The sequence below is a fragment of the Salvelinus alpinus genome, chromosome 22 (genome assembly GCF_045679555.1).
Source record: "Salvelinus alpinus chromosome 22, SLU_Salpinus.1, whole genome shotgun sequence".
Lineage (NCBI taxonomy): Eukaryota > Metazoa > Chordata > Actinopteri > Salmoniformes > Salmonidae > Salvelinus > Salvelinus alpinus.
Genome location: NC_092107.1, coordinates 47,036,118 through 47,062,168, shown reverse-complemented (window position 1 = coordinate 47,062,168; position 26,051 = coordinate 47,036,118). Strand labels below are relative to the sequence as shown.

Here is a 26,051-nt window from a genome sequence, read left to right as displayed (position 1 = left end):
GTTCCCCTGAACAAGGCAGTTAACCCACTGTTCCCCTGAACAAGGCAGTTAACCCACTGTTCCCCGGTAGGCCGACGGTAGAACATCATTGTAAATAAGAATATGTTCTTAACTGACTTGCTTAGTTAAAAAAAAGGTTAAATAAAACAAATTACAAGGCAGAGGGAACCACTGGCAGCATTATGGAGTGTGTGTGTAGTCTGAGACATGACAGAGGGAACCACTGGCAGCATTATGGAGTGTGTGTGTAGTCTGAGACATGACAGAGAGGACCACCCAGCAGCATTATGGAGTGTGTTTGCGTACACTCTGTACTGTCTGAAACAGATCATGAATTCAGAATGTTAAAGGGTTGGGAGAGGGTTCAAACTAAACTATTAAAAACTAGTGCCTAGTATCGGGATTGAACACGCAACCCTCGAAACCGGAGCTCTCACACACACACACGCACGCACACACACACGCACACACACACGCGCACTCACACACACACACACACACACACACACACACACACACACACACACACACACACACACACACACACACACACACACACACACACACACACACACACACACACACACACACACACACACACACACGCACACACACACGGCAGCTAGCCTCGAGGTTAGAGCGTTCTGCCAATAACTGAAAGGTCATTGGTTTGAATCCTTGAGCTGACAAGGTGAGCAATCTGTTGATGTGTCCTTGAGCAAGGCACTTAACCCCCCGCCAAATGTTCCAGGTGCGCTGGACAATGGTGACCCTGGCCGTGACCCCACTCCCTGCGGGCATATGCAAGAAACACATGTCCATTAAACACTTGGAACGATGAACACTTGTATAAAGTTATTAGTATTACACACCAGCCTACCCTTCTGCCATTGAAAGAAAAGACAGTGACGACAGCGTGAGGTTTGTAAAGTGCAGTACGCACCGCTCGGGGTTTTTGTACATAAATCGCGGAGCATCATCCTCGAGGAGCCTCGCCATCTATCTCCTCCAGTACGCGTCCAAAGTGCACTGGTGTCCTATTCTGGAAGCTACTTTCCGTTATGTATCCAAGATATATCCAACTGGACTGCTGAAATATAGCCTATCAGAGTGACTCACCAGGGATGTAGTCTAGCCTATGTGTGCCGTTATAACTCTAGTAACATTTTGGCATTGGCTCAAAGTTTATATATATATATATATATATATATATGTAGATATGGGCGGCTGAACATTGGGCAACACAAGCCAGGTCGACAAAGTTACCTAAATGAAAATGTCCTCGACTCTCAGCTCCCCATCGCCGAACAACAGCAGCCTTTTCACCGCGAGCTACGAGAGGACGGACCTCACCGAGGCGCAAAGACAGATGAGCCTGCTTCTCTTCGGCTTGTGCGTCGCCATCGCCGCTCTTACCTTCTTGGGAAGTGTGTATTCTCTCTTCTTTTTCATTCGGATGAGGTGGAAAACCATCCTGTGGCTCATCGTGGCTTCAATGTCCGTGGACGACCTGCTCAGCGTGATACCTCTCTCCCTCTTTATGCTCATGCAGTGGGAGAGAGATGGAGAGGGAGGGTCGGTGACCATATGCACTTTATCGGGACTTCTCTATGTGTTCCAAGGACTCTCCAGCAATATGAAGGCTTGCCTTATCGCAGCCTACACCTTTTACGTTACCAAGCGAGAAGGAAGCCCTCGGCCGTTGAGGGTGATGTTGGCGATAGCAGGGGTGTGGGTAGTCAGCCTGGCCGTCAGTGTACTACCCCTGTGCGGCTGGGGGAGTTTCACTCCGCTCTCTCTCGGCTGCTTCCCGGAGAGACGAGGTTTTTACCTTCTGCTCCTTTTTTCTTTGTACTCCGTGTGTTTCTGCGGATTGGTGTTCTTCTTCGTTCCTCTCACCTACCAGCTCCTGTGTTCCAGAGAGCCACAGAGGACGTTCTATCCGAGCTACTTGGATATAGCCAGGGATCTGAGAGGGGACGGGTCTGCGCCTCTCTGCGACCTCCCGTCCTTCTCTCGGGACGGCTTGGACAGAAGTTTCAGTACCTACAACGAGCTGAGTCCGGTTGGTTTGAGGAAAGGGTTAGGGGTGCGGGACAAAGTGGAAACATATACCTGTTCAAACCCGGACTCTGACCGTGTACTGAGGGATGATGGTACCATCTGTAACTGGGAATCCCCGGTGTTCTTTGCACAAAAGCGCTTCTCCATGATCCTAGCGGTGGTGAGAGTTGTCTTGTGGATGCCGATGATGGTGAGTGGCCTAGAGATGCTAAAATGTGTAGATAAAAAAAATATCAAATCATAGAAAGGCTATGTATGCTCCTATAACAAATAGGTGTTCATGTGGGGTCTAATAATGCTTTTGCATTATATACAGTGTATTTTCTTAGTCCTGCAATGCCACGTTGAATAGGCCGTCTGCCTACTCTATAAAACATGTAGGGTAAGGTGGGGTAACTAGCCCCACAAAATGGCATTGCACATCTCACTGTTAATATCCTCACTATGGCTAGGTTTACATTCAATTGGCAACAGATTTTCATGCAAATATTCAAAAATCTGCATAAAAACAATATGCACATTTTCCCCACCAGATATGTGTTTCCATCAAACTGACTTGTTGTGGATAAAAGGCTGTGCGTGATGACGTAGTGCACATCAAAATGACTTTTTCATTATAATTCCCATCTCATTTTCATCTACTGAGGGGGGGTTTTTTCACCCCCAAAAATGTTGCGTTATAAATGTGTCCACTCTGATATTGGCAGTGCGCTCCAGCCAACAGCTCTCAGATACCGTGCGTGTGTAGCCTACATGATGAGATTATTATGGACTAAAGAGAGAGATTATTTGTATTTGTCAAACGGCAGGCAAGCATCGATAAGCATGTGACCAGAATAAGACCCTCAATATGTATTGGAAAAGAGCATCAAGCTCGTCACCGTGCACTTTTACCAGGGGGGGGGGGGTTGCCCCCAACACACTCACCTTAAATTTGACTGCTTTATTAAAAACGGGTTGCAATTTCTATCTCTAAACAAGTGTATTATTTATCTTTAGGCTCCCCTAAAGGTATATTTATTTTTTATTTCACCTTTATTTTTAACCAGGTAGGCAAGTTGAGAACAAGTTCTCATTTACAATTGCGACCTGGCCAAGATAAAGCAAAGCAGTTCGACACATACAACAACACAGAGTTACACATGGAGTAAAACAAACATACAGTCAATAATACAGTAGAAAAATAAGTCTATATACAATGTGAGCAAATGAGGTGAGATAAGGGAGGTAAAGGCAAAAAAAAGGCCATGGTGGCGAAGTAAATACAATATAGAAAGTAAAACATTGGAATGGTAGATTTGCAGTGGAAGAATGTGCAAAGTAGAGATAGAAATAATGGGGTGCAAAGGAACAAAATAAATAAATAAATACAGTAAGGGGGGGGGGGGGGAGTAGTTGTTTGGGCTAAATTATAGATGGGCTATGTACAGGTGCAGTAATCTGTGAGCTGCTCTGACAGCTGGTGCTTAAAGCTAGTGAGGGAGATAAGTGTTTCCAGTTTCAGAGATTTTTGTAGTTCGTTCCAGTATTTGGCAGCAGAGAACTGGTAGTGAGGGAGATAAGTGTTTCCAGTTTCAGAGATTTTTGTAGTTCGTTCCAGTATTTGGCAGCAGAGAACTGGTAGGAGAGGCGGCCAAAGGAAGAATTGGTTTTGGGGGTGACCAGAGATATACCTGCTGGAGCGCGTGCTACAGGTGGGTGCTGCTATGGTGACCAGCGAGCTGAGATTAGGGGGAACTTTACCTAGCAGGGTCTTGTAGATGACCTGGAGCCAGTGGGTTTGGCGACGAGTATGAAGCGAGGGCCAGCCAATGAGAGCGTACAGGTCGCAGTGGTGGGTAGTATATGGGGCTTTGGTGACAAAACGGATGGCACTGTGATAGACTGCATCCAATTATATTATAAATTATTATATATTATTATATTATAATATTATAGTATATACTGTGCATTCGGAAAGTATTCATACCCCTTCCCTTTTGGGAAGTGGATTAAATGGGTTACGTTTGTCCCTCATCATTCTACACACAATACCCCATAATGACATCACAATACCCCATAATGACATCACAATACCCCATAATGACATCACAATACCCCATAATGACATCACAATACCCAATAATGATAAAGTGAAGACAGGTTTTTAGAAAAGATTTCTTAAATTTATTCAAAATTCAAAACAGAAATACCTTATTTACATAACTATTCAGACCCTTTGCTATGAGACTCGAAATTGAGTTCGGGTGCATTCTGTTTCCATTGATTATCCTTGAGATGTTTCTACAACTTGATTGGAGTCCACCTGTGGTAAATTCAATTGATTGGACATGATTTGGAAAGGCACACACCTGTCTATATAAGGTCTCACAATTGACAGTGCATGTCAGAGACAAAAACCAAGCTATGAGGTCGAAGGAATTGTCCGTAGAGCGCCGAGACAGGATTGTGTTAAGGCACAAATCTGGGGAAGGGTAACAAAACATTTCTGCAGCATTGAAGGTCCCCAAGAACACTGTGGCCTTGATCATTCTTATATGGAAGAAGTTTGGAACCACCAAGACTCTTCCTAGAGCTGGCCGCCTGGCCAAACTGAGCAATCGGGGGAGAAGGGCCTTGGTCAGGGAGGTGACCAAGAACCCGATGGTCACTCTGACAGAGCTCTAGAGTTCCTCTGTGGAGATGGGAAAACCTTCCAAAAGGACAACCATCTCTGCAGCACTCCACCAATCAGGCCTTTATGGTAGAGTGGCCAGAAGGAAGCCACTCCTCAGTAAAAGGTACATGACAGCCCGCTTGGAGTTTGCCAAAAGGTACCTAAAGGACTCTCAGACCACGAGAAACAAGATTCCTTGGTCTGGTGAAACCAAGATTAAACTCTTTGGCCTGAATGCCAATCGTCACGTCTGGAGGAAACCAGTTTCTTCACCAACTTTTTATTTTTTCACCAATTTCGTCCTCACTACTCGCTGCCATTTTCCGTATCCGCTCAAGTCATAGTGCTCTCCTTCAAGGAGTGAATGGGAGTTTATTGAGCGCTAGCTATATATAATATCGTATAGCTTTGGAATCGTGACATTACGTACTTACGAAGAAAACAGGCACGTTTCTCGACGTATACACTGACTTTTAGAAGGGATTGTGTGACGATTAGCTTAGCAACCGCGTGACACAGCATGACAACGTGAACGCGATTGGTCGACAGTCTGGTGGTGGTGGGGGGTGGGGGGGCGTTATGCGTTCCTTCATTCATTGAATTCCTATCCTACAATATCTCTGACAACGGCACCATGCAATGCACCCTGGACTAAAGAGACAGACAAACAGGAAATATGTGCTGAACTCTCTGTTAAATGACACATTTCTCCAGGTAGGAATATGGCAACAATATGATCAATGGCTCATTAGAGAGAATACATTCTCCCGAGTTATGACATCAGCCAGTATTGAAATCTGACATGTGTGATAGACGTTTTAGAGATCTCAAAGTCATATTCCTTTTAACTTCCAGTGTAGTGAGAGAGACTTTATCACGGTGCTACGTCATACCGGGCGGATTTCTGCCTGCTTGAACGCCAACAACTCAGATACACATGAAAACAGGAAATGACCCAGGGAATCGAGAGAACGTCACTCAGAGGTGCACAAACGCAATATAACACTAAATATATATATATAACAATATATATAACATGACCCATTCATTTAAGGCCAGGCTCCACACCCTAATACGGAATTGTTGTTTTCTTAATCATATCCCAATCAACTTTTACCAGGTGAATTTAGACACAAATTAAATACTTTTTTGTATTACAATATTCCGGATAATTTTTATTTGAATATGCAAATAAAGGCAATACCTCATTACATATGCATATATTTGCATATCAAGCAAGAGTATTTTTCTGGACATTTGATGAAGCTAGCCCAAATATGTTTTGTTTCATTGTGTTAATTACACTCCAGGACTGGACTTGATCAAAACAGATTGTGGATAAATACTTTTTATCTGTAAAATACTAAAGACGTGTACGTAAAATGTATTTTTTGGTCAATTTTTTCCAAATAAAAAGGTTATGTAGAATAAAAATGTGACAGCATATAAACAGTTCCATCTGAGCAAGTTTGGAGAATAATATCTAAGGATAACCACACAACATATGGTGAATGTAGAGGCTTCTGAAGCTGAAACAAGTGTGTTAGCGTGTGTGAACAGTCTGACTTTCTGGAAATGGCAGATAAAGACAAGTACAATAAATTAAGACTACCAAACTCCAAAAACCTATTTAGACCCAATCACCATATCTTTAAAGTCAGATACTAAATATAGTTCAGTTTCTAACATTTTCTATGAAATAGGCATTTGAAATTCTTTGTAATTCAATGTAGTGAGCTTTGAAATGATTGATGTATGTCCATTATAAAGTGGTTAAAATTCATACAAATGTTGATGACGGTAGTATGATAAACTAAAGAAAATACATATTTTAATCAAGTTTTTTGACATTTTTACGTTTACTTTTTGAAAATACTAATATTAATGGACCAAAATACCAACAATGTAAAAATGTAATTTCAGTTTGTGGTGCCTGGCCTTAATTAATAAGATTGTATACACTGAGTGTACAAAACATTAGGAACACCTGCTCCTTCCCTGACATAGACTGACCAGGTGAATCCAGGTGAAAGCTATTGATGTTGCTAGTTAAATCCCCTTCAATCAGTGTAGATGGAAGAGGAGACAGGTTAAATACAAATTTTTAACCCTTGAGACAATTGAGACATGAATTGTGTATGTGGGGCGGCAGGTAGCCTAGTGGTTAGAGCATTGGGCCAGTAACCGAAAGGTTGCTAGATCGAATCGCAGAGCTGCCAAGGTAAAAATCTGTCGTCCTGAACAAGGCAGTTAACCCACTGTTCCATCATTGTAAATAAGAATTTGTTCTTGACTAGTTAAAATAAAAACATGTGAAATTCTGAAGGTGAATGGGCAAGACAAAATATTTAAGGGCCTTTGAACAGGGTATGACAGTTTGTGCCATGTGCACTGGTTTTATTGTGTCAAGAACAGCAACACTGTTGGGTTTCTCACGCTCAACACTTTCCCATGTGTGTATCAAGAATGGTCCACCACCCAAAGGACATCCAGCCAACTTGACACAACTGTATTGGCGTCAACATGGGCCAGCATCCCTGTGGAACGCTTTTGATACCTTTTGAAGTCCATGCCCTGACAAATTTAGGCTGTTTTGAGGGCACAAATCAAATCAAATTTTATTTGTCACATGCGCCGAATACAACAGTGAAAAGCCCTTAACCAACAATGCAGTTAAAAAAAATAAAAAATAAAAATAAGAATAATAAATAAAAGTAACAAATAATTAAAGAGCAGCAATAAAATCACAATATTAGGAATATTAGGAAGGTGCTCTAATGTTTTGTTCTAAATTTGGAGATACCAGACCAACTCACCTCAGAATCATTTTGTTAGAGTGACTTAAAAAATGTAGATGAGACAGATACCATTTGTTGTTGAGCAAGAGTAGTGACAGCCAGGGAAAGTGTTGGGGAAAATTTGGTGACATATGGTGGTTTCTGTTGGAATTACGGTGTGCGGTGGGCAGTTACCCCACATTACCCTATGTTGTAATCTAATGATGAGTACATGCCGTTTTATTCACAGACTCTGGTGCTCGTGCGTCATGCCGTAAACGTCCGCAGCTCGTACCTGGAAACGGTGGAAACGGTGAGCTTCTTCCTGACCCTGCTGGCGCCTGCGGTCACGCCGGTGTTCATGCTCTCCGAGCGCTGGATCCACCTTCCGTGCGGGTGCTTCATCAACTGCCCGCGGGACACAGAGCGTGAGCCCACCGGTAGGCTATGCACTCTGTGATTGTAAAGGGCCAGTGAGCTGAGGTGCAGAGTGGAAAAACCAGACGCTTATCTAAAGCGACGTAACATTTTAACATAAGCTACCTAGGCCTACAGTATATGCCTACGAGAATCAAACTCACAGTATTATGGTAAATGCCCCATAACACACAGTATAGACCTACACATTAAACCTAACACATTTACACCACAACAGTTCTTACAATGAAACATAATTTGGGTCTGAAACACGTAAGCATACATCAATGTCAAAAAAATCACTGATCTAAATTAAATATGTTTATTTATTTTTGGGGGCAAAAGTCACTATACATTTTCATTTTCTGCCCGCAGCAAAGAAGAGGTTTGAATTTAACCTCTCCTTCCAAAAAGGGTACGGAATATACAAGATATCGCACGCGACCAACCCCCACCGAACCCCGTCCGTCGAGAAACCTTCCTATTACAACTTCTTCAACTGCGACTTCACAGAAAACCAGCTTGCCGTGCTGGACAGCTCCGGGGTCGCGAGCCTGCAGGCCGAGCTGGAGTTCAGGACCCCACGTGCAGTGGACAGCTCCCCACTGCGTGAACATGGCGAGCTGCTTCTCGAGGCAGTGGCAGGTGGAGGAGAGGCCCTGGCGCTGGCAGACTGCCTCCAATTTCCTCACGATAACCACAGAGACCAGGACCTCAACCTCACGTCGTCGGTGTTCGAGGGAACGGAACGGAGACTGTCGCGTGTAGAGTGCATAAAAATGGAGCTGACGGACTGGGAGTGGTGTAGGAGTAAATCCGAGAGGACCCCCAGACAGGTAGCTTACCTCGCAACGTTTCCCTAAGTGGCTAACATAAACAAACATTTAGTCTATACCTACCAGTGCCATATATTTAGAAAATAATATGGCTCTGGGTTAGTCTATAGGCTAGCTAGGTAAATAAATGTTTACACTATGGCTGCATCACTTTGACGTGTATAGCCTAACCCAGTGGTTCTTCATCCTGGTCCTTGGAACCCAAAGAGGTGCACATTTTTGTTTTTGCCCTAGCACCTTACACCTGATTCAAATGATCAACTCATCATCAAGCTTTAGATTTAAATCAGGTGTGTGTAGTGCTGAGACAATAAATTATTCAGGTCCTCTGTGTTTCCAGGACCCGAATTAAGAAACACCGATAACATACAGATTGAAGCCCTGTTGACACTGGCAGTTTGAAGGGACTCAAATCAGATTCATTTGCACATCTAATTCCAATCTGTTCTTTTTCCTGCAGTCTGAACTGCCAAAAAGCACATGGAATCTGATATTTCAAGCCACATTTCAAACCACTTTCATAGGTGGTTTGAAGTCATATACAAATCTTATTCCTGGCCATGTAAATTGTGTCTGAAAGGTCAAATCTGATTTATTTTCCATATCTAGCTACTCTGTTAACAGTTTTGACAATAACATGTGGTAGTTAGTTAGCTAGTTAGCTTGTTAATTGTTTACAAACGAATTAGTGAATGTGTTAGAAAGTTAAACAGCTACCTAGCTAGCTAGTTGACTGCTGTGACTAACTAGTTGACTGCTGTGACTAGCTAGTTGACTGTTGTGACTAGCTAGTTGACTGCTGTGACTAACTAGTTGACTGCTGTGACTAGCTAGTTGACTGTTGTGGCTAGCTAGTTGACTGCTGTGACTAGCTAGTTGACTGCTGTGACTAGCTAGTTGAATGCTGTGACTAGCTAGTTGACTGCTGTGACTAGCTAGTTGACTGCTGTGGCTAGCTAGTTGACTGCTGTGACTAGCTAGTTGACTGTTGTGGCTAGCTAGTTGACTGCTGTGACTAGCTAGTTGACTACTGTGACTATCTAGTTGACTACTGTGACAAGCCAAAAATGATTTGTTTTGGAAGTTGGATAATTGTTTTTAATTTAAAAGTATTCTTAAACTATGATTTTGAACATTCGAAGTAACTGGGAAACGTCCATGTCGACGCATTGTTGTCGGCTTAGCTTTCTACATAACTTCTCAGTGATAGGATGCAGGAGAACCACCACCAATCAGACTACACCGCCGCTCACACACCAGTCGTTACTATGACGACCGGCGTAGCCATGTCAGCAAACGGACTGCTGTCTGAACGCACACATTTCGACTTGGTCACCTGTAAACGTGCTGTTTGAACAGTCCGTGTTCCTAAACTTTATTTGAGCATTAAGACCTGCAGTGTGAACAAGGCTGATCAATATGTCCCCTGCTATCTAGCCACCATATGATCCAGTGATAACGCCCGAGAAACCAGTGTTTTTTTGGATATAGTGTCATGGGTGTTGTTGTTATATTGGCAAACCGTGCCAATTTATCCGACAAAACACCGGCTTCGAGGGTATTATCACGTTTATACAACGGGTTACCAACATATTCAAATTATAACTTGTGGAATAGACACCAGCTGGAATACGCGTTTAACCAATCAGAATTCAGGATTAGACCCATCCGTTGTGTAATATTCATTATCCTCCGAGACTTCCCCTTTTTTCTGCTTTATTCTCACTTGCGAACAAGTCAACAATCAAGAGCAATCATGGTCATGAATTAACAGCAGCTATAGTGATATTGTGTAGGCCAACAATAATTAAAACGTTTGTAATTCAGGGCCAATTCTAAAGAACTGCCCCAGACAACAGATGGACTTTTCATCTCTCTAGGCTACTTGTGAGTTTACACACATTACGTTAGGCAGAAATGACCCATAGCCTCTGTACCGAGCGCACCTGTCGGCGCTGGCAAGCCTGATGGCTTTCTAATTGTGAATTTAAAAAGCTCACAGATGGTAGTGCGAATGTTGCCTGTACAGTCACTGTGAGGACGATGTTCTCGATGCACTTATTGATAAAGCCAGTGACTGATGTGGTGTATTCCTCAATGCCATCGGAAGAATCCCAGAACATGTTCCAGTCTGTGATAGCAAAACAGTCCTGTAGTTTAGCATCTGCTTCATCTGACCACTTTTTTATAGACCGAGTCACTGGTGCTTCCTGCTTTCATTTTTGCTTGTAAGCAGGAATTAGGAGGATAGAGTCAGATTTACCAAATGGAGGACAAGGGAGAGCTTTGTACGCGTCTCTGTGTGTGGAGTACAGGTGATCTAGAATTTCTTTCCCTCTGGTTGCACATTTAACATGTTGTCAAAGACTCCAGCCACCCAAGCTGTTCTTTCTGCTACCGCACGACAAGTGGTACCCGGAGTGCCAAGTCTGAGACCAAAAAGCTCCTGAACAGCTTCTACCCTAAAGCCATAAGACTGCTGAAGAGTTAATCAAATGGCTACCCGGACGATTAGCATTGGCCCAATGTTATTATTTATTTTGGCACTGACTCTCTTGCACTGGCTCTATGTACAGTCACTGGACCCACACACTGACCGGACTCTACCCACACACTGACCGGACTCTACCCACACACTGACTGGACTCTACCCACACACTGACTGGACTCTACCCACACACTGACTGGACTCTACCCACACACTGACTGGACTCTACCCACACACTGACCCGGACTCTACCCACACACTGACTGGACTCTACACACATACTCACTGGACTCTACCCACACACTCACTGGACTCTACCCACACACTGACTGGACTCTACCCACACACTGACTGGACTCTACCCACACACTGACTGGACTCTACCCACACACTGACCCGGACTCTACCCACACACTGACCCGGACTCTACCCACACACTGACTAGACTCTACCCACACACTGACTGGACTCTACCTACACACTGACTGGTCTCTACCCACACACTGACTGGACTCTACCTACACACTGACTGGACTCTACCCACACACTGACTGGACTCTACCCACACACTGACTGGACTCTACCCACACTGACTGGACTCTACGCACACTGACTGGACTCTACCCACACACTGACTGGACTCTACCCACACACTGACTGGACTCTACGCACACTGACTGGACTCTACCCACACACTGACTGGACTCTACCCACACACTGACTGGACTCTACCCACACACTGACTGGACTCTACCTACACACTGACTGGACTCTACACACACACTGACTGGACTCTACCCACACACTGACTGGACTCTACCCACACTGACTGGACTCTACCCACACACTGACTGGACTCTACGCACACTGACTGGACTCTACCCACACACTGACTGGACTCTACCCACACACTGACTGGACTCTACCTACACACTGACTGGACTCTACACACACACTGACTGGACTCTACCCACACACTGACTGGACTCTACCCACACTGACTGGACTCTACCCACACACTGACTGGACTCTACCCACACTGACTGGACTCTACCCACACACTGACTGGACTCTACCCACACTGACTGGACTCTACCCACACTGACTGGACTCTACCCACACACTGACTGGACTCTACACACACACTGACTGGACTCTACCCACACACTGACTGGACTCTACCTACACACTGACTGGACTCTACACACACACTGACTGGACTCTACCCACACTGACTGGACTCTACCCACACACTGACTGGACTCTACCCACACTGACTGGACTCTACCCACACACTGACTGGACTCTACGCACACTGACTAGACTCTACCCACACTGACTGGACTCTACCCACACACTGACTGGACTCTACCCACACACTCACACATACTACACTGACACTCCAACACACACATACACACACACACACACACACTACATATGCTCACACACACACAAAACACACACACATGCATATCGATGCCACACACACACACACACACACACACACACACACACACACACACACACACACACACACACACACACACACACACACACACACACACACACACACACACACACACACACACACACACACACACACACACAGACACACTTTCACACTCTTTCATTCTCTTCACATATGCTGCTGCTACTGCTGCTGCTGTTACTCTGTTGATGATCTATCCTGATTGCCGGATCACTTTTACCCCTACCTACAAGAACATATTACCTAAATTCAGTGACGTTCGGTGACGATTAAGATGAGGGAGGATGATTTTTGTTTTGTGAACATGGCCTTATTTCTATTACAGCATATTGGATGACTGTGTGATGTGTCATTCATATTCCATTCACCCAGTTCATTGAAACATCGATAGGTTTAGGCTGCTACATGATACTCAAATGTTCCCTGTACTAAACCCATCATGAGGTTACTACAACCTAGTCTATGAAAGTTTGCAACGTAGGTAGAGAGACATCTGATGAGTCAAACTGACAGACACTGACACATTCAATACTGCCTTGCACACTCTTGCACACTCTTGCCTGCATCTAGCTGATCCAGGGTGTAATCATTAGTCCAACAGTTGCAAACTAGAGTTTCTATTTGGAAAAATTCAGGTATGTTTATCTCCGTTTCATTCCGTTTGCTTCCTTTTAAGAAATGTTTTTTCAAGAAAATCGGCGGAATGAATCACACGCAGACACAGTTCACTTTCATAGCAGCCACATACAAACATCATGATCATTTTGCTCGTTGTAGAATTCCTTCTCGCATCTACGTGCTCTTCTCCTCTCACCTTTTCCCTTTGTTTGTGGACTTCAGTGAACAACACATCAGCTGTCTGTGACCAGGAGAAAAAACCTTTCCAAGCCTTCATATCATAACTGCTAACCGCTACACACAGCCTACATTGTTGTCACCATATTAGCGGTCATAGCTTGTCAACATAGCTACTAGAACTAATGCGTTAGTAAACCCGCTACAATCAGCAAGCAGCTTAGCAGTTACACCCGCGGGCCCGTGGCAATAAATTAATAAAACCAACTAATAATTCATAATTATTAAACCAAAATCTACCTTGACTTGGAAGAGTTCCAGTGTCGGCTAGCCATAGCCAGCTGGCTAACCTAGCATCCCTTTCTGTTTGAGCCGGGTGGTTGAGTAGGCTAAAAACTAGCTAGCTGTATTCACTAGCTGTATTCACTTAATAAAAATTAAAAAAAATTGTTCAAAACTGTTCAACTATTGTCTATCTCTTTGAGTCTACTCACTACATGTTATGCACTGGAGTGCTAGCTAGCTGTAGCTTATGCTTTCAGTTCTAGATGTATTCTCTGATCCTTTGATTGGGTGGACAACATGTCAGATGAAGAACTCTGATAGGTTGGAAGACGTCCACTGGAAGTTGTCATAATTACTATTCAACTCAATATTAGGAAGGTGTTAAATACGCATTGTACTCCAGACACACACCATATTCCACACACACAAATGTGCTTCTTTCTACAACGCTGCTGTGCTGTCGATTAGGACGTGCCTTGGGTGTAAACACCAAGGAGTGTGTCTCTGCAGAGACGCTTTGGCACTTAGTTTACATCCTGTTTATAGTAGTGTGTGTGTGTGTGTGTGTGTGTGTGTGTGTGTGTGTGTGTGTGTGTGTGTGTGTGTGTGTGTGTGTGTGTGTGTGTGTGTGTGTGTGTGTGTGTGTGTGTGTGTGTGTGTGTGTGTGTGTGTCTTTTAAGAAGTTGTCACATACTGTAATGCATACTGAGTGATCATCCGTGAATATACACATGTAACATTTCTGGAAACACATTAGGAACTAAGGACCAGCAGGTCACATGCTTCCCAGCGCTACCAGCCGATGAAAACAGAGGTCAGGGTTGTGTTGTTGTTGTGTCCTGTTATCATCCTCTACACCACTGCTACAAGCCTCAAGCCTCTAGTTTTCCAGACATTAAGGAGAAAGACATTTTTGGCCTTTCTGTGACTCTACCCACTGTGTTAACAAAGACAGGGTGACACTAGCTTTCACTATCACTCTCTATCTCTGGGAAATGTTAAGGAGATTTTAGAAACACAACAAACCAATTTAGAACAGAGGTTGGAAACATGTCCTCTTGTTGGGGCCAAGGAGAGATGTGTGAATGTTGTCTTCGTCTCTCTCTCTCTCTCTCTCTCTCTCTCTCTCTCTCTCTCTCTCTCTCTCTCTCTCTCTCTCTCTCTCTCTCTCTCTCTCTCTCTCTCTCTCTCTCTCTCTCTCTCCCTCTCTCCCTCTCTCCCTATCCCCCTCTCTCTATCCCCCCCTCTCTCTATCCCCCCCCCCCTCTCTCTCCCCCCCCAGTGCTCCGGTGATGGGCTTGGTGCATTATTTGATTAGACTGGCACAGTGTGTTTTCCTCCCAGCGTGACTGTGAGGCACGGCAGGCATATTGACGTCTCAATGCTTTAGTTTTCTCGAATGTGGGATAGAGAGACAATGGGAGACAGAGGGTAAGACAGATAAGAGAGAGAAAGGAAAGAGAGGGGGTTGAAGATAGAGAGAATGACAGGGTGGGTAAGATCCGTATGCCTCAGTCAGAGGAAGTCAGATCACCAGATCACCACGTCTAACTAATTCACTCATCTTAGTCAAGCTCAATTCAACCAGTTAGACAACCTGCCACTCCCTTAACCGTTTCTCTCTCCCACTTGTCTTGTGGCAACAGGTCACAAATCTTGCTGCTGTGATGGCACACTGTGGTATTTCACCCAGTAGATATGGGAGTTTATCAAATTTGGCTTTGTTTTCGAAATCTTTGTGGATCTGTGTAATCTGAGGGAAATATGTGTCTCTAATATGGTCATACATTTGGCAGGAGGTTAGGAAGTGCAGCTCAGTTTCCACCTCATTTTGTGGGCAGTGTGCACACAGCCTGTCTTCTACTGAGAGCCAGGTCTGCCTTCGGCGGCCTTTCTCAATAGCAAGGCTATGCTCACTGAGTCTGTACATATTCAACGCTTTCCTTAATTTTGGGTCAGTTTCTCTCTCTTTCTCTTAGAATGAAATCTGTGTTTATATACACATACTGTACATCAACATTAATGTGACATGACATGCGAAATATTAAATTATTGAAAATATTCTTGTAATTTAAAAGTAAAAAAAGTTATTGTTAATGAAAGTAATAATGGATTGAGAACATCCATTTACAGTTTATGGTGGGAGATCACCCATTATATTACCAAGAGCTATGCTAGCACTTAGCTGAGTGATGCAGAACACCCATTATATTACCAAGAGCTATGCTAGCACTTAGCTGAGAGATGCAGAACACCCATTATATTACCAAGAGCTATGCTAGCACTTAGCTGAGAGATGCAGAACACCCATTATATTACCAAGAGCTATGCTAGCACTCTAGCAGTGTAGAGATGCAGAACACCCATTATATTACCAAGAGCTATGCTAGCACTTAGCTGAGAGAATAGCAGAGATCGACCCCATTATATTACCAAGAGCTATGCTAGCACCTAGCTGAGAGATGCAGATCACCCATTATATTACCAAGAGCTATGCTAGCACCTAGCTGAGAGATGCAGATCACCCATTATATTACCAAGAGCTATGCTAGCACCTAGCTGAGAGATGCAGATCACCCATTATATTACCAAGAGCTATGCTAGCACCTAGCTGAGTGATGCAGAACACCCATTATATTACCAAGAGCTATGCTAGCACCTAGCTGAGAGATGCAGAACACCCATTATATTACCAAGAGCTATGCTAGCACCTAGCTGAGAGATGCAGATCACCCATTATATTACCAAGAGCTATGCTAGCACTTAGCTGAGAGATGCAGAACACCCATTATATTACCAAGAGCTATGCTAGCACTTAGCTGAGTGATGCAGAACACCCATTATATTACCACAAGCTATGCTAGCACTTAGCTGAGAGATGCAGAACACCCATTATATTACCAAGAGCTATGCTAGCACCTAGCTGAGAGATGCAGATCACCCATTATATTACCAAGAGCTATGCTAGCACCTAGCTGAGTGATGCAGATCACCCATTATATTACCAAGAGCTATGCTAGCACCTAGCTGAGAGATGCAGATCACCCATTATATTACCAAGAGCTATGCTAGCACCTAGCTGAGAGATGCAGATCACCCATTATATTACCAAGAGCTATGCTAGCACCTAGCTGAGAGATGCAGATCACCCATTATATTACCAAGAGCTATGCTAGCACCTAGCTGAGAGATGCAGATCACCCATTATATTACCAAGAGCTATGCTAGCACTTAGCTGAGAGATGCAGAACACCCATTATATTACCATGAGCTATGCTAGCACCTAGCTGAGTGATGCAGAACACCCATTATATTACCAAGAGCTATGCTAGCACCTAGCTGAGAGATGCAGAACACCCATTATATTACCAAGAGCTATGCTAGCACCTAGCTGAGAGATGCAGATCACCCATTATATTACCACGAGCTATGCTAGCACCTAGCTGAGTGATGCAGATCACCCATTATATTACCAAGAGCTATGCTAGCACCTAGCTGAGTGATGCAGATCACCCAGTATATTACCAAGAGCTATGCTAGCACCTAGCTGAGTGATGCAGATAACTCATTATATTACCAAGAGCTATGCTAGCACTTAGCTGAGTGATGCAGATCGCCCATTATATTACCAAGAGCTATGCTAGCACCTAGCTGAGTGATGCAGGGAAGCTTGAAATGAGAGAAATGGTATTATACCCAGTGCTCTAATCCCACCTGCACACACACACACACACACACACACACACACACACACACACACACACACACACACACACACACACACACACACACACACACACACACACACACACACACACACACACACACACACACACACACTCTTCCAAGGCCCTCGATCTCAATGTGAACTCAGGGGAAGGGACTCACAGCTTGGTGGACGCACACATTCATCAAACTGCCTTGTTAAATATCATAGAGATACTGTGTAACTGGAGCTCATCTCATTGAGAGGTTTCTCAACAAAGATAAAGGCCTTTTTAGAACTACTACCATGTCCACCTCATAACAGTGAGTGCATATAAATTGAAAAAAAATGAACAAAATTCATTATCACAAATGATCTATATTTATTCAGTCTCTTTGATCTGTAAGTAATCGGAAATTTACGTTGAGATATCTCTGTCTTTGAAAAAAGTGTGCTGCTGTATATACCCTAGATAAAATGTATAGTTGTTGCTTTTCTAGATTTTGACTGTTGTCTGTGTTTGTCTTGTCTTACAGAGATCTGGGGGAGGTCTGGCCCTCCCTCTGTGTGCCTTCCAGGGCACCGTCTCCCTGCACTCCCCCACAGGGAAGACCCTCTCCCTCTCCACCTATGAGGTCAGCAGCGAAGGGCTCACCATCTCCCCCCACGCCGCCAAGAAGGTGGAGGTCTACCGCTCCAAGTCTGTAGGCCACGAGCCCAGTGCAGACGACCCCAGCTCTGGAGGCACGGCCGGGGGAGTGGGGACGGAGGTGGGAATGCGGGACACCAACGTGAAGATCCACCTGGAGGTGTTGGAGATCTGTGACAACGAGGAGGCCACGGACAGCGTGTCCATCATCTCCAACATCAGCCAGTCGTCCACCCACGCCCGCTCCCCGTCGCTGCGCTATTCTCGGAAGGAGAACCGCTTTGTCTCCTGTGACCTGGGGGAGACAGCCTCCTACTCACTGCTCATCCCCAACAGTGGCAACCCCGAAGCGGACAACATCAACATCAACATCCCTGACACGGTGGAGGCCCACCGGCAGAATAGCCGCAGACAGACACAGGAGACAGGAGGCTACCGCGAGGAGATACAGCTGCTCAACGAAGCCTACAGGAAGCAGGAAGAGGACAGAGAAGACTGATACACAGACACAGGATGCAGGAAGATGACAGAGAAGACTGATACACACAGGAAGCAGGAAGAGGACAGAGAGAAATGATACACACAGGAAGCAGGGAGTGGACAGAGCAGTCTGATTCACACACAGGAAGCAGGAAGAGACAGAGAAGACTGATACACACAGGAAGACAATGGGCAGACAGAGAATACTGATGAGCACACAAAGGATGCAGACTGGGAAAGCACATCCAGGAGGATTGGCCTTTTAACTATATATTTTAAGTATGTATTTTGACAAAACATTAGCTGCCACTGCCTAAGGCTTCTGGGACACTTATCCTGTGTCTATTCTGTGCTTCAGAGGTCCATTATGTATAGATGTGATGAGGTGATTTTGAGAGAAGGTGATGCAGGACTAAGGGATGAGGTGGAGAGAAGGTGATGCAGGACTAAGGGATGAGGTGGAAAGAAGGTGATGAAGGACTAAGGGATGAGGTGGAGAGAAGGTGATGCAGGACTAAAGGATGAGGTGGAGAGAAGGTGATGCAGGACTAAGGGATGAGGTGGAGAGAAGGTGATGCAGGACTAAAGGATGAGGTGGAGAGAAGGTGATGCAGGACTAAGGGATGAGGGGAGGTGGAGAGAAGGTGATGAAGGACTAAGGGATGAGGTGGAGAGAAGGTGATGCAGGACTAAGGGATGAGGTGGAGAGAAGGTGATGAAGGACTAAGGGATGAGGTGGAAAGAAGGTGATGAAGGACTAAGGGATGAGGTGGAGAGAAGGTGATGCAGGACTAAGGGATGAGGTGGAGAGAAGGTGATGCAGGACTAAGGGATGAGGTGGAAAGAAGGTGATGAAGGACTAAGGGATGAGGTGGAGAGAAGGTGATGCAGGACTAAAGGATGAGGTGGAGAGAAGGTGATGCAGGACTAAGGGATGAGGTGGAGAGAAGGTGATGCAGGACTAAGGGATGAGGTGGAAAGAAGGTGATGAAGGACTAAGGGATGAGGTGGAGAGAAGGTGATGCAGGACTAAGGGATGAGGTGGAGAGAAGGTGATGCAGGACTAAGGGATGAGGTGGAGAGAAGGTGATGCAGGACTAAGGGATGAGGTGGAGAGAAGGTGATGCAGGACTAAGGGATGAGGTGGAGAGAAGGTGATGCAGGACTAAAGGATGAGGTGGAGAGAAGGTGATGCAGGACTAAGGGATGAGGTGGAGAGAAGGTGATGCAGGACTAAGGGATGAGGTGGAAAGAAGGTGATGCAGGACTAAGGGATGAGGTGGAGAGAAGGTGATGCAGGACTAAGGGATGAGGTGGAGAGAAGGTGATGCAGGACTAAGGGATGAGGTGGAAAGAAGGTGATGAAGGACTAAGGGATGAGGTGGAGAGAAGGTGATGCAGGACTAAGGCATGAGGTGTAGAGAAGGTGATGCAGGACTAAGGGATGAGGTGAGAGAAGTGGATGCAGGACTAAGGGATGAGGTGTAAAGAAGGTGATGCATGTCTAAGGGATGAGGTGGAGAGAAGGTGATGCAGGACTAAGGGATGGGGTGAGAGAAGGTGATGCAGGACTAAGGGATGAGGTGGAGAGAAGGTGATGCAGGACTAAGGGATGAGGTGAGAGAAGGTGATGCAGGACTAAGGCATGAGGTGGAGAGAAGGTGATGCAGGACTAAGGGATGAGGTGAGAGAAGGTGATGCAGGACTAAGGGATGAGGTGGAGAGAAGGTGATGCAGGACTAAGGGATGAGGTGGAGAGAAGGTGATGCAGGACTAAGGGATGAGGTGGAGAGAAGGTGATGCAGGACTAAGGGATGAGGTGAGAGAAGGTGATGCAGGACTAAGGGATGAGGTGAGAGAAGTGGATGCAGGACTAAAGGATGAGGTGGAGAGAAGGTGATGCAGGACTAAAGGATGAGGTGGAGAGAAGGTGATGAAGGACTAAGGGATGAGGTGGAGAGAAGGTGATGCAGGACTAAGGGATGAGGTGGAGAGAAGTGGATGCAGGACTAAGGGATGAGGTGGAGAGAAGGTGATGCAGGACTAAGGGATGAGGTGAGAGAAGGTGATGCAGGACTAAGGGATGAGGTGAGAGAAGTGGATGCAGGACTAAAGGATGAGGTGAGAGAAGTGGATGCAGGACTAAAGGATGAGGTGGAGAGAAGGTGATGCAGGACTAAGGGATGAGGTGGAAAGAAGGTGATGAAGGACTAAGGGATGAGGTGGAGAGAAGGTGATGCAGGACTAAGGGATGAGGTGGAGATAAGTGGATGGAGGACTAAGGGATGAGGTGGAGAGAAGTGGATGCAGGACTAAGGGATGAGGTGGAGAGAAGGTGATGCAGGACTAAGGCATGAGGTGGAGAGAAGGTGATGCAGGACTAAGGCATGAGGTGTAGAGAAGGTGATGCAGGACTAAGGGATGAGGTGAGAGAAGTGGATGCAGGACTAAGGGATGAGGTGTAGAGAAGGTGATGCAGGTCTAAGGGATGAGGTGGAGAGAAGGTGATGCAGGACTAAGGGATGAGGTGAGAGAAGGTGATGCAGGACTAAGGGATGAGGTGGAGAGAAGGTGATGCAGGACTAAGGGATGAGGTGAGAGAAGTGGATGCAGGACTAAGGGATGAGGTGAGAGAAGTGGATGCAGGACTAAGGGATGAGGTGAGAGAAGTGGATGCAGCACTAAGGGATGAGGTGTAGAGAAGGTGATGCAGGTCTAAGGGATGAGGTGGAGAGAAGGTGATGCAGGACTAAGGGATGAGGTGAGAGAAGGTGATGCAGGACTAAGGCATGATGTGGAGAGAAGGTGATGCAGGACTAAGGGATGAGGTGAGAGAAGGTGATGCAGGACTAAGGGATGAGGTGGAGAGAAGGTGATGCAGGACTAAGGGATGAGGTGGAGAGAAGGTGATGCAGGACTAAGGGATGAGGTGGAGAGGTGATGCAGGACTAAGGGATGAGGTGAGAGAAGGTGATGCAGGACTAAGGGATGAGGTGAGAGAAGTGGATGCAGGACTAAAGGATGAGGTGGAGAGAAGGTGATGCAGGACTAAAGGATGAGGTGGAGAGAAGGTGATGCAGGACTAAAGGATGAGGTGGAGAGAAGGTGATGCAGGACTAAAGGATGAGGTGGAGAGAAGGTGTTGCAGGACTAAGGGATGAGGTGGAGAGAAGGTGATGCAGGACTAAGGGATGAGGTGGAGAGATGGTGATGCAGCACTAAAGGATGAGGTGAGAGAAGTGGATGCAGGACTAAGGGATGAGGTGGAGAGAAGGTGATGCAGGACTAAGGGATGAGGTGGAGAGAAGGTGATGCAGGACTAAGGGATGAGGTGAGGTGGAGAGAAGGTGATGCAAGACTAAAGGATGAGGTGGAGAGAAGTGGATGCAAGACTAAAGGATGAGGTGTAGAGAAGGTGATGCAGGACTAAAGGATGAGGTGGAGAGAAGGTGATGCAGGACTAAGGGATGCGGTGAGGTGGAGAGAAGGTGATGCAAGACTAAAGGATGAGGTGGAGAGAAGTGGATGCAGGACTAAAGGATGAGGTGGAGAGAAGGTGATGCAGGACTAAAGGATGAGGTGAGAGAAGTGGATGCAGGACTAAGGGATGAGGTGGAGAGAAGGTGATGCAGGACTAAGGGATGAGGTGGAGAGAAGGTGATGCAGGACTAAGGGATGAGGTGGAGAGAAGGTGATGCAGGACTAAGGGATGAGTTGGAGAGAAGGTGATGCAGGACTAAAGGATGAGGTGGAGAGAAGGTGATGCAGGACTAAAGGATGAGGTGAGAGAAGGTGATGCAGGACTAAGGGATGAGGTGGAGAGAAGGTGATGCAGGACTAAGGGATGAGGTGGAGAGAAGGTGATGCAGGACTAAGGGATGAGGTGGAGAGAAGTGGAAGCAGGACTAAGGGATGAGGTGAGGTGGAGAGAAGGTGATGCAGGACTAAAGGATGAGTTGGAAAGAAGTGGATGCAGGACTATGGGATGAGGTGGAGAGAAGTGGAAGCAGGACTAAAGGATGAGGTGAGGTGGAGAGAAGGTGATGCAAGACTAAAGGATGAGGTGGGAGAAGTGGAAGCAGGACTAAAGGATGAGGTGGAGAGAAGTGGAAGCAGGACTAGGGGATGAGGTGAGGTGGAGAGAAGATTATGCAGGACTAAAGGATGAGTTGGAGAGAAGTGGAAGCAGGACTAAAGGATGAGGTGGAGAGAAGGTGATGCAGGACTAAGGGATGAGGTGGAGAGAAGTGGATGCAGGACTAAAGGATGAGGTGGAGAGAAGTGGATGCAGGACTAAAGGATGAGGTGGAGAGAAGTGGATTCAGGACTAAAGGATGAGGTGGAGAGAAGTGGATGCAGGACTAAAGGATGAGGTGAGGTGGAGAGAAGTGGATTCAGGACTAAAGGATGAGGTGGAGAGAAGTGGATTCAGGACTAAAGGATGAGGTGGAGAGAAGTGGATTCAGGACTAAAGGATGAGGTGGAGAGAAGTGGATGCAGGACTAAAGGATGAGGTGAGGTGGAGAGAAGTGGATGCAGGACTAAAGGATGAGGTGGAGAGAAGTCGATTCAGGACTAAAAGTTAGCAGCAAAATGAAAGAGTGAAGACTGAAAGGGAGAGCAGAGAGGAAGGGTGGAGAGAAGATTACCCATGGTAGTATTCATGCCAGGGTCTCCGACATATGGCTGCCAATGAGTATGGCCCTCACCATTAAGTCAACATGGAGACCACCGGCCTCTGTGTCTGAGTCATCCCACTGTGTGTGTCTGTACTCTTAATATAATCTGCTGAGAGCTTGGACTCAGAATAGATCATTCACCATACTGTTCATTCTACTGCTGTGAGACAAAACTATCCTTTTATGTAAATCAGTCTGAAGAGAGAGATAGAAGGTGAGAGAGAGAGAGAGAGAGAGAGAGAGAGAGAGAGAGAGAGAGAGAGAGAGAGAGAGAGAGAGAGAGAGAGAGAGAGAGAGAGAGAGAGAGAGAGAGAGAGAGAGAGAGAGAGAGAGAGAGAGAGAGAGAGAGAGAGAGAGAGAGAGAGAGAGAGAGAGAGAGAGAGAGAGAGAGAGAGAGAGAGAGAATACAGAGTGAGAATACAGAGTGTTTTTTTCTGCCTCATGAACATTCCACTAACAATTTCCCTGAACCACAGTGTGAATATTTTACCACTGATGGAGGCACCAAGTGAATGTGCATTTTTTCCCCGCGTCACTTAGAGCTGTTCTCCTCTAGCCTCTCAGTTCACTGCCTCTCCAATCACACGGAGTGACCCAGGCCTTTCCGCTATGCTTTGTACATGCTTAAAACTAGACAGTAACAGAATATGTATTGGCGATTCACCACGGCTCTAAATATTCACCAGGATGAATATGAACTAAAAGATGGAGTTATATTATAGTTATATTCTGTTTAACTGTTTTTGTATGCACACACACACACACACACACACACACACACACACACACACACACACACACACACACACACACACACACACACACACACACACACACACATGCACAAAGCTTGCACGTACACAAACACACATCAACAAGGTACATTACACCCTACCTCCAGGTCACACAGTAATGGATGTATTCTGTTTGATGTTTCATAAAGGATGTGTTTCGTTGTGTGTCGTCTGTGCTGTGTGTCTTTCAGCAGATAAAAGCTTTGTCACGTGTGACATAGTGTTCCGCTCTTCATGTGAGTGTGCTCATTACATATTTATACTCGAAAATTGCCTCAAACAACACTGTAAAATACATTAACGTCCAGACTTCAAGGCAACAACAACAAAAGCAAGTTAGAGAAAAGTGGCTTATAGAATAATATGGCTTATGAATCATATGGCTTATGAATCTTATGACCTATGAATCACATGGCTTATGAATCATATGGCTTATGAATCATATGGCTTATTCGTAATGTGGCTTATGAATCATATGACTTATGAATCATATGGCTTATGAATCATATGGCTTATTCGTAATGTGGCTTATGAATCATATGACTTATGAATCATATGGATTATGAATCATATGACTTATGAATCATATGGCTTATAAATCATATGGCTTATGAATCATATGGCTTATGAATCATATGGCTTATTCGTAATGCGGCTTATGAATCATATGACTTATGAATCATATGGATTATGAATCATATGACGTATGAATTATATGGCTTATGAATCATATGGCTTATGAATCATATGACGTATGAATCATATGGCTTATGAATCATAACCAGTGTGTCCCAGTATATGAGTTGACCTCTGACCTTGTAATGAGTAGAGAGCATTTCAGTGTTTTGACAGAGTGTTTAGAATTGACCAACCCTTTCAACACAGCATCTCTTCAGCCAAGCAGAATGGAAATAAACTCAACATTGTCTTATTTATTCCTTCATGTGAATTACAAGGTATTGAACGTTTGTCTGCTTGTCCATTCTGTACGCATTTTTAGATGGGTGTTCCTCTTGTTTTTAATTGGAAACCATTGAGGAAGGATGCATGGCTCACCACTGAGAAGGCTGGTATTGATGTTTGTTTACCTATAGGAATTACTTATCTATGCTAATTGAATGACTGACAATCAGTCAAAAAAAAAAACGAATTCACAGGTTGATTTGAATTTATCTGTAGAAAAAAAAAATCTAAAATGTTCGATAACATAACCAACGGACTAGTTATCACAGTATCAACACACCGCAGTCAGCGTTGTTAACTACGGTAACTAAACTGACTAAATAATGTAGTGTCTCTGTGATGTGTGTGGTAAATAATCCAGCTACTCTTATCAGGGACAACGTTATCGTCCTCCTCATTCCTCTATTTGATGGGATTTGAGCTGCTCTGTTTGTGAGTGACCCTCCCCCCTGTCCTCTCCCCCATGTACCAGTCACACTGCTGTCATGAGACTGACACGTCCTCTGGGTTCTTAATGCAGCTTTAACCTCCCCACGATTCGCTTTTTGAATATGACCTCTGTGTCCTGGGGAAGAACTGAAGACTATAGGAGGTGTCCTGGAGTAGGAACTGAGGAGCATAGGAGGTGTCCTGGGGTAGGAACTGAAGAGCATAGGAAGTGAGGAGCATAGGAAGTGTCCTGGGGTAGGAACTGAAGAGCATAGGAAGTGTCCTGGAGTAGGACCTGAGGAGCATAGGAAGTGTCCTGGAGTAGGAACTGAGGAGCATAGGAAGTGTCCTGTGGTAGGAACTGAGAGTTGTTGTCCTCTTTAACAAGTAGGTGACACATCCCTAATCTGTCCTGAAGCACCTTCATTTATTTATTTAAATGTTTATTTAACCCTTATTTTACCAGGTTTAGTTGACTGAGAACACATTCTAATTTACGGCAACGACCTGGGGAATAGTTACAGGGGAGAAGGGGGGGGTG

At 45.1% G+C, this 26,051-nt stretch overlaps 1 protein-coding gene across 1 annotated transcript; it reads left to right on the top strand.

Moving 5' to 3' along the window:
• Nucleotides 1-966: 966 nt before the first annotated feature.
• LOC139549558 (probable G-protein coupled receptor 149) lies at nt 967-21,531 on the top strand. Its single transcript, XM_071360183.1, has 4 exons — nt 967-2,254; nt 7,748-7,937; nt 8,290-8,750; nt 18,053-21,531. Exons 1-4 carry the CDS (start codon nt 1,271-1,273, stop codon nt 18,662-18,664), a joined length of 2,247 nt encoding a protein of 748 aa, XP_071216284.1. The 5' UTR covers nt 967-1,270; the 3' UTR covers nt 18,665-21,531.
• Nucleotides 21,532-26,051: the final 4,520 nt, after the last annotated feature.

What these genes read in the sequence shown, in the direction of transcription:
- LOC139549558 (XM_071360183.1), top strand. Translation starts at nt 1,271, where the DNA reads ATGAAAATGTCCTCGACTCTCAGCTCCCCATCGCCGAACAACAGCAGC. An exon ending in CACAGAGCGTGAGCCCACCG is followed by an intron (nt 7,938 to 8,289) that starts GTAGGCTATGCA and finishes TTCTGCCCGCAG; the next exon opens with CAAAGAAGAGGTTTGAATTT. An exon ending in CCGAGAGGACCCCCAGACAG is followed by an intron (nt 8,751 to 18,052) that starts GTAGCTTACCTC and finishes CTTGTCTTACAG; the next exon opens with AGATCTGGGGGAGGTCTGGC.